Below are 14020 nucleotides of genomic sequence, written 5' to 3'. Positions count from 1 at the left end.
CCCTGTGGGATGTGATCAGTGGGAAACAAAAATTGACCGGAGGGAGCTGTTACATTGCACCACAGTCAGCTGTCTCCCATTTTATGTAGATGGTGTGTGTGTGGAGGAACCCCACACTGCAGTATGTGTGTGAGAAGTGTCACATCATGCTAATGTAGTTCACAGTGATAAATAAAAGCAGACAACATTTTTAAAAGCTACTTGCTGAAGTTAGTTTTTTTCATGAAATGCTCTGTTTTTGTTTGAGAATTCCATGTTCCAGCCATCTGAGGAAAATGTTACTCTGTGGTTTTTGGGAAGTCAAACGTGTAAAGTAGTTCATTTGGCGCTCATGTGTGTTTGATGGAGTGTGGATCCTATAGCCTTTGGTATACACCTGAACAATGTATTGTTACATGCGACATCCATTACTGCCTCAAGATGAATGACTTTTACAGCTTTGCATTGTGCCTGAAGGACAAAGTTTAAGTGAATTAGCAGGTATTCTTAAACTAGATGTGTTTGAAAAACATCTCCCTTGCTGTGCAAAAAGCTATTCATTGTCTTACTGCATTCCTTGACAGAAACAAGTTACTAATACTTAATTTCTAATCTTTTGTGATAACTGTCAGGGCAATGATTCTTCAGCAACCCCTTTAAATTAAAAAAGTAGTTAAACGAGGTATGGAGTTTTGGACAGACAAAGCAAAGCCAATCAGCTAATTATGTCACTCCTGTAACTTGAGTTTCCATTTCAGTATTATGTCTATACTGTCTTTTCTCTCTCAGTGTATCACTGCCAATTATTGGAATGCCTCATGAAATATAAGCAAGAAGTATGGAAAGTAAGTTTAAGATCGTATGTACTTTGTGGAAATGACTGTATTTGGATAGTAATGAAAACCAGATGGCTTGAAAATTGAACTGATTGTGTGCCAAGAAGTTATAAATGATCTTTATATCCAATCCTCCTTCTGGATTATGGAAAGAAAAGTCCATATGATTCTTAGTTTACAGAGGCAGCTCCATGTTTTGTAGAGCAGACCTTCGTTTCCTAAATACTCTGGTTGTGGCTCCAATTAGCAGAAATTTTAAAAATGACCAATCTTCTCAATTCACGTGGGACTGAACTTTTATGAGAACTGTTTGTGAGTATTGTCTCAGCCTGAATCTGATCTGGATCCAGTTTTTAATCTATATCGCACCTCTTTGCTCCATGGCTAGACAGAAGCTTCATTTGCTATAAATTAGTATACTATGCAGGGTGGGTGGTAGCTGTTGGATGCTCCGATCAAGCTCAGAAGCCAGTTGTGAACATGTTGTTGAAGTTAGTCATCTAATGTACTTGTAAGAGTGTACCAAGGATGTTTGGTGGGGCATGAAGTGTATATATTTTGTGTGTTCAGGTATCTTTGAACACAAATAATGGATATTGAATTGTGTTTTGTTACCTTGCAAAATAAACATTTTGTATGTGTCTTTCCTTAGGATTTGCTATATGTGATAGCCTATGGACCATCTCAAGTTAAACCTCCAGCGGTACAAATGTTATTTCACTATTGGCCCAATTTAAAGCCCCCTGGGGCAATCAGTGAGTACAGAGGACTGCAGTACACAGGTCAGTGCAACTCTTTTTGTATAGGACAAAATAAATATAAAGGAAATGATCAGAAGTGTGTTAATGATGTCACATGTTTACAGTTCTATGATGATTTTGATATCTTTTGTTTGATAGGTTGATACTTTCATAAGTATACACAGTAAGTGTATAATAAGTATTAAGTATATACAATATCCATTTCTCTGTATTTTCAAAAATAGTTATGAAAAATAAAAACTGCCATCATGACTAACAAATATATTGTGTTACTCCCAATACTAACTAAACTAGAACAGGAGAAGAAATAAATACAGAGTTCCAAATGGTCTGTGAAACTGCCTTCTTGGCCTCATAAGGGTTCTGGCTTATGTTCCTTTCAATTATTGCTCTGGTTGCTTTTGTTGTGCCAGCTGCTATCACTGCTGCTGTTGCTAAGACTCCTTATCTGCCTGTTATTGTCAAAAAAAGTCAGGTGATGTCAGGTGCAGTCAGACTAATGGATAAGTTCTCAAGATTGACTATAGGGTGAAAATGAGAGACAAAGTCAGCAGTGCAGCTGGAGCTGAGTTGGCAGATGGTACAAAGTTCTCTGTCCACCAGACTCCCCAGTGATACTGATGGGATTGTGCTTCTATGGTGGGGACTGTCCAGCAGCAATTCATGGCTTGCTTTTCCTGCTTGCCTGTCTCAACCTGTTTCAAATAATCTCTGTCATATGGGATATGTTTTGTTCACTTTAAAAATTTCTGGACCAGAATGTGACATTTTAAATAATAAAAATGAAGGATTGGAAGAGACCTTAGAAGATGCCCTGGACCAACTCAGGTACATTCTGAATGTTCCTGATACACATTTGTCTGATCTGTTCTAAAACCTTCTCTTGAAGGGTTGATAGATTTCCTGACTTTTTAAAAATCAGTCTTCTTTACAGATCTGTGAACTAAGCATGATATTCCATCTGAATCGTTACTAGCACTGGGTAGACTGGAATCAGTTTTCTAAATACAAATTTTCTGTTAATGTATCCCAGAATGGGATGAGTCTTACCTGCCGTTGCATGGCATTTGACCTGGGGGCATCCCGTATGGCATCCAGGTGATGCCACTTGAACATACCTTTGCTGTTTACTTGTTGGCATTACAGAGCTAAGGTTCCTTCTGCGGCTGGACTATTTTCCCTTTATCATAGCTGTGTTTTCACTTTGCCTGGGAATGTTACTGAATTTACTCCGCTACTCCTGTCATTGTGCTGCTGGAGTGGAAGGGTAATTAATTAATTCAAAATGTTGGTGAGAACTGGAAGGGTCTACAATGGGGATGTCTGCATCTTACGTTTTCCATTTCTTCATTGAGTTCATGGTTCATTTCATAATCATATCCCAAACAAGTCAATAGGCATATATTATTGGTTGTGTATTGTAATTATTAGGCTTCTTGAGGAATGGCTAGGTCTTTTCTCATATTTGTGCAGTACTTAGTACAAGAAGATCTTGTTCTCGATACCACTAGACACAAAAATATAAATATATTTTCTCCATTTAGTAATCATCTCTGTTTGGTTTTGCAGCCTGGAATCCTATTCATTGCCAGCACATTGAATGCCATAATGCAATTAACAAACCAGCTGTGAAGGTACTGCTGTTTCTTCAGGGGTCACACCCAACTATCTGGGGGATGAGAGGTTGCACTTTAACCCCAGCTGTAAGCTCTGATTGTGTGCAGGTGACCAAGAGCAGGAACTAGGAACAGCAAAGCCTGTTGAGACCAAGGGGGGCAGAACTTTGTGAATATGTTCTTTGCCTGCCTAAAGCAAGATGGGGTATTTCCTCAAACTACTATGGGCCAAGTCTTGATATTAAACATGAGGAGAGTTCCAGAGCACTTTATAAAATTCTAAGCTGGTTCCTGATTAATCTATGTCAATATTTTCCTGAACACGTATATTTGTGTAAATACCTGCACAAATATTACTATATACAGGAAATGTTATGTCAATTACATAGCTACATATTCACTTTGGTATCTTGATTGAAGTCATACAATGCCCCTACTCTGATTGTGATCCTTTGCTTGGAATATGTCCTAAAGAAAATAGCAACAAAGCTTTACTTACCTCTTCTACAGCCCTCTTTGAAGGAAGTAAATAATATCTTTCCTGTTTACGTGCAGGATAACAAAGTAAAATGGCTTGACTGGGATCATAGCGCAGTTTGATGGCAGAGGCAAGAACAGCATCCCAAGTCCAGAGCTAGAGTTAGGTGTACTAATTAGTTAGATTTGTATCTAGTTAAATATGTAGATACAGCAAATTTTCTTGGCATCAATTCATATACTAACAATTACATTAGTCAAACAGTTCTTTAATGAGCTTTTTCCACAGGCTATGATACTGATAGGGCATAATTGTGACACCTATCTCACAAGTCCTGCAAGGGACCACTCTCCTGCCCACTCCAATCATTCTCCATGGTCCCTTGTCACATGAAAAAAAGCTGGAACTACAGCTTCATGTTGTAGTCATCACTAGATTCAGACTAATCACTGAGCAGAGCAAAATATTAATGAAATTTACAGTTCCAAGCTTTGCAGATGAAATACCTGAATATTTTTGAGTGATCTGTTAGCTTAACTTAGACAGAACCAGTCTTGATCAGCCATCACTCAGAAAATGCAGCCTGTTGTCTCTTGGATAGGTGAATGTATATTTGGTTAACAAAGATGAGAAACATTCAAAGAGGCATTTGTCTTTATAAATAACATCTTGCATTTGACTGGAGTAAGAAACATTTTGATTTAGATGGTTAAGATATTGTGTATGCATATTACTGTTCAGCTTTTCCTTAAATAGCACAAAACACTTAAACAAATGTGTATGTAACGGGCTGTTAACTGTAACCCTTTTCTGTAACTGGCTAACATGGAAGGATAAAAGCTAATGCAAGACAAAGTTTGGACCTATGCTGCCACGGGAACTGTGGGTCCATGGTCTTTGTTCTGTCACTGGAATTGTGCTGTATAATTAACAGCTGTGATGACTGAAAATTAGATTTGGCTGGAAGAGGTGTTACTGAGAGAGAAAAATCTAGACTTTTACATTACCTTGTCCTAAGCAATGGCTTCTCTAAGTGACTATCTCTTTGGGGGAAAAAAAAAAGTAAGTCTGTCATGACTATGCAATGTAAATGTGTAATATAAAATATATTTGTCTTTCAGAGAGTGATAATACTGATATTGAAATACATCCTATTCTCTTTCCATAGGCTCTTACTTTCAGTTACCTCCCTCTTTGTTAGAAATAATTTGAGATCTTGTACTGCCAGATGCTGAGTACCATCTTTCAGAATACTAAATGCTCTCAACAGATATTAAAGCTGTGTTATATTGTATGTCCTAGCAATAATGTGTTGAACATTCTCAGTGAACTTCAGTGAACAGATGTTTTAATTCTTTTCCTTCTCTGTGTTTCAGATGTGCATTGACCCATCCTTGTCTGTGGCTTTGGGCGATAAGCCACCTCCCCTATATCTTTGTGAAGAATGCAGTCAGAGAATTGCAGGGTAGGTAAACTAAGAGCTGGAAAATGATCAGATATAGTCATACTCCAGAGTTCAGAAATCTGGAGTTATGCTTTATTTCAGTATGTTTAGCATATAATGTATATAGATAACCCTACTGAAATATTGGAGCACACGGCCACTCAGTATGAATAAGGATTACAGAAATTTACCCCACAGTAGGCATTTGCATCTAGCAAATAGTAAGTTTTAAAGTTAAGATCTCTGAATGAATAGATATTGTGGGATGCAGTGACTACGGTGGGGGAACCTTATTAATGTACAAGCTTTTGCTTATGAAACGTTTTTTCTCCTCATCTGTTAGTAGTCATTAAAAGCAGGACATTACAATGAAATCTCTGTCACAGAGACTTCATTACTTTTCTGTAATGTGTATTTCAGATTATTCTCTAGGGTATATTGTGAAGCAGCAGAGTAAAGAATTGCAGTTGGTCCAAGCTTGTCCAGTACCTGGAAGGAATAAAGCCTGAGATGAATTAACCTCACTTACTCTTTTCTTTTCTTTTTTTTTTCCTTTCTTTTTTTTCTTCTTTTTTTTTTAAAAAGTTTATTTTTATTTTTTTAAAATTGCTAATTTTGTTTGCATTACTTTACAAGATCTACTAATACTTATGGGGAGTTCCAATCACTAGTTCAAATGGACAAGGTTATAGGTAGTTTAGAACCTACATGGGGTTTTTTTGTCCCCAGCTTAAGACACCTTTATATCACACCAACTGTAGGAAAAATAATTACTTCTCACCTTAGATTTTTAAGTCATCATTGATTTAAAGCTGCAGGAAAAAGTAATTCAATTTGGTAGAAGCATAGCTTTTAAAGAGACTCAGAGAAAACAGCACTAGTACATTTTTTTTTTCTGTGTTTGTTATTCTTCACTATCACTTCTTAGCTATCAGACTTTCAGAGCACACACTGCTTTAATTTGATAAATTTATGTCTTAAAAGTAATTTTTTGAAAGCCTTGAACATGGTGGACCAACATCAGCAAAGTAGTAATTTGCAGTAAGACAGGCACAACGAAGAGAGGTAATGTAAAGCAGCCTGCAATGTATAAAACTACATTTGTAAAAAAACAGCTTCAAAATAATGTCAGTCCTACCACATTAATTTAGATAAATTTCCTCTGTGCAAAAATAAATGCATATATAAATAAAAAATGGAAAGCTAATTAGATATACAATTTTTATAGGGATCACAGTGAATGGTTGATTGATGTTCTTCTACCACAAGGTAAGAGGTATTTTAAGGGTAGGTACAAACTAATCATAATAGTACAACCCTATGCTTACTGATATTTCTGCTGCTGTATTACTTGAAATGCTGCATTCTATTCTAAAGGAATATTTCAGAATTTTAAAGTAGCTTACATAATACTGCTTAATGTCCTTAAAGTACTATGAAAATTGACTAATCCTCTATCTGAAATAGTATGCAACCATTTTTATCTGTGAGGAAACAGAGACAATTGAACAGATTTTCAAATCTTGAAGCATCCACAGTTGAGGCCAAGTTTTTTAAAAGTATTTGTGTCCCACACCAATGTGCAAAAAAAAGGAGCTAGTTCTTCTGGTAACCTGAGTGTGATTCAAAAGCTCTTAAAGCTTCTGAAAATCTATTCTGTCAACAGAAGGCTATAAAGGGTATCAGAAAAGGACATAAAATATTTTTCAGTGATCCAGTCATTGATCCAATCATTGCCCTTTGGCCAATGAGAGAGCCTGATACTCTTTTATCTAACAGAATACAGACAAAGCTTGTTGACAGACTAACCAGAATTTCCTGGGTTTACAAGGACAGTCACATATTCTCTAAAGTAACCCTTTCAAGGACAGAACAAAGACACTCCCTCCCTCTTTGTTCTGCAAACTGACAATTCTTAGGCAGTGTTAGGAGTTTTTTTTCCCCGTCTCCTTTTAATTGAAATCTAATCCAGATTAAGAATGTTGTATTTACTTAAGTACTTCTTTTTACTCAGCCACCTATGCTTACTGAATCAGATGTTGCCAGGGCAACAGACTGAAAAGATACTGATTACAGGTTGAATCTGCAAACATTTCGCTATGGAGTTATGGGTCACAGTCATAGTGGCTGCTTCTACATTGTTCATCCATATTCACTAATCTCTCATCCTGCAAGCTTTCACAGGCAGTGTAGGCACATCTGAGCCATGTCTGCTGCAGCATGCTACAGTAGTGTGCCTACAGGTGTACTTTTACAAGTCTGAAGCATAGGCAGAAGGTGGATGGGATGCAGAGCACAGCACATTTAATGCACCAAGGCTGTTCTTTCATTTCAGTGTAGAAATAGCCAGGAGGCCTAAGTATACAGTGTCCTACCTCACACAGTCCAACAGGCTTAGAGGTTTCAATAATATCTGGAAACACAAGTTTAGCCTCAGAGTCTTCCTTGCAGCAGGTCCATTTTCCCATGGCTGCCACAGTAAAACAGAAGGATCGTCAATCTGTGTTGATGTTTTGTATACCTTCCCCTTACAGCTGAAATTTCTGCTATATGTCAGAAGAAGGTAAGATTCAGTCATTTGTGTGATGGGGCATGATTTGATGTTGTGTGTAGTGGCATTCCATTACTATGTGGTGTGTTCTTTTTTGTACCATTCCAGATTTTCACAATTTATCCATGAATGCATTTGTTGGTGGATGGGAATGATTCAGCAGCAAGGTTTCTTTTTGTTAAAACTGCTGATGTTTGTTGTGAGTTACAGGTTTTTGTTGAAGTGGCAATTAGTAAAGCAATTCAATTATACAGTTGAGCTCAATTTTTATTCTATAACTCTGCTTATGAAGAGGATAGAGTAAAAGATGAATCTTAAATCTGCTTATATCTTCTCATCTCCTTGAAGTCTTGGGTAAATCCTAAATTGGACAAAAATCCTACTGTAAACCGTATATTTTTAAAAATATATGGACTGAAAGTCTTCAGCGCTTAGCTCTAAAAAGATTGCTGACAAAAAGAATCTGCTTGCAATACATAGCAGCTAGTGTGTTTTAATAACATTTTAGTAATGAGGAATATATTGTGTAACGTATTCTAGATCTTATGTGGTAAAGAAAGCTTTTATGTTGGGCTGGATTACCAGGTGGCAAAAGTAAAGGTAGTGCATATTTCAGAGGCTTGGATGGTTACCTATAATAAGGCATATCCTTACATAGCATAAACTGATGTGGCACCATTGATTACACTCCTAAGAATCTGCCTGTTGCTACACGTAACTTAAAAAAGACATTCTGAAGTATAAACGGGTTAAGAGAACTACTGTAAATTTTAGAGATTGCTCCAAGCCAGAAAGTTGAGGTTGATGACTTAAATGTTGGTTTGGTTTGCTCCAAAAGAAGGGCAACCGTGACATTTAAGTCCAGGCCCAGCATTTAGGTCTGAGATCATCTTTCTGGAAGTTCAGTGACACTTGGCATCAGGAGTTTGTGCACAGTTGTGCTTATATATAGTCATTTTGGAAATGAACAATACTTTTAAGCCAGTTCGCCAGTGCTGACTCTCATCCCTGTTCTCAATTCCACTTCATGATACTTGTGGCCTGATAAAATCTTGTTTATTTTCCAGAATTGTAGTTCGCATGTCAGAAGAGCTGTCGTCACATGCTTCTCAGCGGGCTGCTGTGGCCGCCATGGCAACAGGCCAGTGCGCTATTGCAAAAGATGCCATTCAAATCATCACAGCAGTGAAGTTGGGGCAGCCGCAGAAACCCATCTTTATCAGACCTCACCACCCCCTATCAATACCCGGGAGTGTGGGGCAGAGGAACTTGTGTGTACTGTGGAAGCTGTGATCAGGTAATATGGCAGCTTATGAAGCATCATGTCAAGTAGGAGCAGGCTTTCATGTAAGTATTGCCTGCAAGTCTTGTGCAAGTTCATTTTAGTTTCACCAGGATAAGTTCAGAGCAGGGGCGCTGAACTCCTGCTGCGTTAGTGGAATACCGATCAGCCGAGAGTGTTGTCCTCATGGAAGAAGTCAGCATGAATCCTAGAATTTGATGTTATTTTATTACTGTTCTCAGGAAAATGATGAATCAGGTGCCTTAACAACTAGGTTTTTTGATCGGATACCTGTATCCAGTGCAGGAAAGTTGCATTCACTGACCACAAGCTTGTTTTATAGCTTGCTGAAGGAAGCAGAGTTTCATGCTGAGCAGAGGGAGTATGAACTCAACCGCAGAAGACAGATGGGCCTTTCCTCTTCCCACCACTCCCTGGACAACACAGACTTTGATAATAAAGATGATGACAAGCATGACCAACGCCTCCTGAGTCAGTTTGGAATCTGGTTCTTGGTAAATTCTTGCTTTCTTCTCTCACTCCTCTCATTTTCCTCTCCTTTTCTTTCTGAAGCCTCAGTTTTATCTCTTTTTCTCCACTTCTTGGCTTTAGTTGGATACTTTTCTGATTTGTAAAGCAAAAAGAAGGATTTCCGTGAAGCTGTCAGACTTGGAGATTTCAGAACTAGTTTGGGTGGAGCTGCTTGCTGCCTCCTGAGTCCTCTATAGAATATACAGCAGAATTATTCACCCTCTCAGGTTTTTTATTGACTTTCTATGTGCCGTCATCTTCTGCTCACAAGTTCCCCCTGCTGAGTGCCATTATTTTAACCTTAAAAGGCAATCCTCTAAAGATCTGTCTGTCACCTTCCATCTTTCAGCATTGCTCTCTGGAAGTTCAGCTTTCTCTTTTGCCTCTGAATAGGCTGGAGGAGTCTTAGTGGGCTGCTTCTCCTTTCTGCCCTCAGATTGGTCTAGTTGGGTCAGTCCCAGTCATTGTACTCCAGTGACAAGTGGGGAATAGCAGGACCTCTCATCCGTCATTTAAAAAGAGAGAGGGACAGTGGGGTGGCAGGTGTAGAATCCCAGGATGCCAACAAAGCTGCTCTGCTGTGTCAAGCGACTAAATGAGTAAACTTCATATTCTGCTGATATCTTGTGAGTTTTGTTGTTTAACGTTGTTTTAGACTTAAAGCTTTTTATTATTTTTTAATATTTTTTTATTGTGCCATATTCATCTGTTCTGTTTCAAATGATGTTTTGTAAAGACTGAAGGCCTATGTTTCCAGAATTGAAGCGAGAACAGAACAGGTTTTGTTACACTGCATATGCCTCATCCTTGACATTCAGAGTCTATCTTTCTGTGGTAGGGAGCGGGAGCTCACTGACTTCATTCTATTCTTATAAAATCTCTTGATCTCTCTGTAGTATTGGCAGAGGTGACAGCACAGATTGTGAGAAATAGTGGGTTGCGGTTTTCTTTCATAAAATGGTACCTTTCATCCAGAAACTGGACAGAGCTCAAGAGTTCCTATTAAAAAGGCTGCAGGCTGATACTGCCTTGAGTTAACACTCAACTGAGACAAGCACCACGAAGCAAACACCTTTTAACTTCAACTTGCAATGAAGTAGAACAACAAAGACTGTACTTTGAATTGGCAAGGATGTTGTTTGCTGCCTTGTCCCAAGAGAAAACATGGAGGCAAAGCACTTGTAAGATGGGTTCTGATCTTCTCTGGGAAGCATTGCTGTCAGCTGTTTCCCCAGAAATGACCTGGATGTTTCTCCTTTGTTCTCTTGCTGCAAGGGAGCAGTCACTGACTTCAGGTTGCCAAGTGCTGGGAGTACAGCTTTCACTAGGAAGTGGCAACAAACAGCTGGTAGATGGTTAAAGGAGCTTCCTAAATCTCCTGTCACCTGTTAATTTCCATTCTTTGGATTCAGTGCAGCAACCCGACTTGAAACTTTGTCTCCTGTCCCCAAAAGATACCAAGAGCTCAAATAGCAGGTAATTAAGGGCTTAGCAGTGTGCCTGGTCTGTGAACTGGGATACAGACTTGGTCTCAGATTTGGGACAGTTTTACAGTGCAGACATCGTTTTAGAGAGAATTTGGAGAGGGGGAGAAGAATATTAATTATTATGTGAGAATTTTTGAGGACTGAAAATTCATATTCCCATCCCAAAATTGGAATCTTTTTGCAAAGCAAAGATCACTTATTATGTTAAGTAAATATCTTTCAGACTTCTTGAAACTCTTCATTTGGTTTGTCTTTTTTTTTTTTGTACATTTTATATATATGTGTGTATGTGTATCATATATTTTACCAGGCATTACATTACCTTTTGAAACGAAAAGTCATTTTAAAGTTCAAACCAAAAGGTTTCAGTTTATCAAAGCATTCTGTACTGATATTTTCAGTGTTGAAACTAAGAAAAAAAATTCAGTGCTTGGGTTTTTCCCCCTCTTACTGTTATTTTCTCATTTGGAAATGTTTTGTTAATTGTCCTGTGCCAAACTCTACTTAGAAGACAAATGAGCTGATCAGTTTTATGTAGTTTGCATCCTCAGATCTCTGAGAATATGTAAAATATAGTAGACAAACAATTTGCCACCTTAAATTCTAGAAATGAAACTTGATTTGTGTTTCTGTCTTCCAGGTGAGCCTTTGCACTCCCAGTGAGAATACACCCACAGAGAGTTTAGCAAGGCTGGTTAGCATGGTATTCCAGTGGTTTCACTCTACAGCTTACATGATGGATGATGAAGTTGGTAGCCTGGTTGAAAAGCTTAAACCCCAGTTTGTTACTAAGTGGTTGAAGACTGTTTGTGATGTCCGATTTGATGTCATGGTCATGTGCCTCCTTCCTAAACCAATGGAGTTTGCCAGGGTAAGAATAATTTATCTGAAGGTTTCTTTATTTGCCACAGAGATTAAAGTCTTCAGTATAAAGACCATTTTCCCCCCAGTTCTATCAAGGCCAAAGAAATCTCAGTGGTTGGAGTTCAGGAATTTTTCCTGTTCATAGCACTTCTAGTTTTACTGTGTTAGAGAGCAGCGATTATTTACAGTAATATGAAGATAGGTTGGAAGAATATTACAGGTATTGAAAGATACTGTACATTGTTGATAGCTGCACATTTCCATTATGCTGCCGAAGCACGCAAGCTTGCCTTTTGCAAAAGGTATCATTTGTCTGCTCCTAGATAGAAGCCTATCCTTTACTAGTTTGCTTTACTAATGTTTCTCTCTTCTTTGCATACTTCATCTCTGCAGCTGTGAATTAAAGTTCATGAAATCAGACTTGTAACTCAAAAAGGAACTCCGGGCATACTGATGCCCTGTAGCTCCAGATAACAAATTAAAGTGACTCGTTTAAGACACTAGTCTGCCATGGTTCGCCTTATTGTGGATGGAGAGAAAGAGACTTACCGGGAAGGTTTTTCAGGGTGCCTAAGTAAGACTTGCTGGAATCGCTTCCAGAAAGAGCCTTTCTGTCTGATAATTATGAAGCAGAACTTACCACTTTTAACCTGGATAGTGAAGATGATAGGCAACAAGGGATGTGAATATTCCTCTATAGAAAAGGAAACATCAGCATGAAAATAGGAACTTTATATTTGTGAGGGGTTTAAGACTTTTTCCCTCATTTATCACATGTGCTTTTGTAAGAAGATTTTCATTTTGTGACTCTCTTATTTAAATTGACCAGGGGCCATGTTGGTTTTGTTTCCTAAAATTAAGTGGCTAGACTAGGAAGGGCCATAAAGACTTGATGTCATGTATCACATCATCAGGGATGAAGTGTGCATCCCTGGATTGTTCATGACCTAATATGTGGGATTTGCTATATGTGTGCGGACCAGCACATGTGTGTCTTACTCTGACCCATCACTCTGAAGATACACCTGGCTGTGCAAGGATTGGAGGACAGCTGAGGAAGTTTGAGAGGTGGATGGATGAATTAAATGTTAGAACTGAAGAAAAGAGATCCGGGCTTTGATGCTGAAAGGGAAAGGAAGGACTGAAACTCATGCTGTAATCTGTTATGGATCTTTTTCTTGTCTTGGATCCAGCCCCTTTTTTTGAGTTTTATTACCCCCCACTGCAATACGTAAGACTAGACTGATGATTTGCCAGATTTGCAAGGGTTCACTGGAACATGAAGACAAACAGCCATGAAATTAGCTGTTATGAATGGAGAAAAAATAGTTTGTTGGCTGAGATTACCAGTAGTTGCTGCCAAAACAGCAGGCATCTCTAGAGCCATTAGTCAGGAACAGCAGATGTGAGCTGAGGTCAGTTAGAATAATTAATCTCTGTAAGCCAGTTACTTATTTACTTAGAAGTATATTTTTTGGCTTCTATCACTTAGAACCTTCCCTCAAAAAAACCCCAAAACAAACAATCACAAAAGAACACCTGGAACAGACCAAGTTTTTCAAAATAAAGGCAGCAGTCTAACAAGTTGCCCAGAGGAAATAATTGAAGATGCAAGTTTGACCAAACAAATCTGTTCCTTGTTGAGAACTGTAAACAATGAGAGGTTACTCTGCGTCATGGCCTGGAAGTGAGCAAACTTCATCTGAATCTTGGACAGTGCTTTGGTGGGTCAAATGAGAGAGGAAAAAACCAATGCAATCCCCATGGCTGAATTCTAAATTCAGGATGCAAGGTGCTGATGATAACCCCTCACAATTTCTTGGCTGCAGCACACTGAGTGAATTTATGGTGCTGAGCAAGTTACAGGGACTAGAAGTATTGTTCATCAGTATGATTCCTGGAAATACCCACAGGTTGGTGGATACTGGGACAAATCGTGTAGTGCTGTGACCCAATTAAAAGAAGGGCTGAATCGAATCCTTTGCTTGATTCCATACAATGTGATAAACCAGCCAGTGTGGGAATGTATCATGCCAGAGTGGTTGGAAGCTATAAGGACGGAAGTGCCTGATAATCAACTGAAAGAGTTCCGGGAGGTGTTGAGGTATGTAGACATATGTAGGAACCATTCTATGATTGCCTGTGTTGATTGTTGAGGGTTTTAGCACAATAAGGTGGTGGCAACAAATAA

At 38.6% G+C, this 14020-nt stretch overlaps 1 protein-coding gene across 5 annotated transcripts in view; it reads left to right on the top strand.

Moving 5' to 3' along the window:
* The window catches only part of UNC79 (unc-79 subunit of NALCN channel complex), a 112655-nt gene that overhangs the window by 18270 nt on the left and 80365 nt on the right, over nucleotides 1-14020 (top strand). For 4 of the 5 annotated variants that reach the window (XM_075753644.1, XM_075753645.1, XM_075753643.1 and 1 more), the window contains exons 6-15: nucleotides 769-824; nucleotides 1468-1597; nucleotides 3146-3210; nucleotides 5047-5135; nucleotides 6343-6383; nucleotides 7649-7677; nucleotides 8733-8962; nucleotides 9291-9462; nucleotides 11606-11836; nucleotides 13743-13933. In XM_075753644.1, coding sequence (XP_075609759.1) covers nucleotides 769-824; nucleotides 1468-1597; nucleotides 3146-3210; nucleotides 5047-5135; nucleotides 6343-6383; nucleotides 7649-7677; nucleotides 8733-8962; nucleotides 9291-9462; nucleotides 11606-11836; nucleotides 13743-13933 — 1234 coding nt within the window. Of the gene's footprint in view, nucleotides 1-768; nucleotides 825-1467; nucleotides 1598-3145; nucleotides 3211-5043; nucleotides 5136-6342; nucleotides 6384-7648; nucleotides 7678-8732; nucleotides 8963-9290; nucleotides 9463-11605; nucleotides 11837-13742; nucleotides 13934-14020 lie in introns of those variants that run through there. The other variant, XM_075753646.1, reaches the window with a different exon arrangement.

This window comes from Balearica regulorum, chromosome 5 (assembly GCF_011004875.1).
Source record: "Balearica regulorum gibbericeps isolate bBalReg1 chromosome 5, bBalReg1.pri, whole genome shotgun sequence".
Classification (NCBI taxonomy): domain Eukaryota; kingdom Metazoa; phylum Chordata; class Aves; order Gruiformes; family Gruidae; genus Balearica; species Balearica regulorum.
This window is presented reverse-complemented; position numbering and strand designations above follow the sequence as displayed.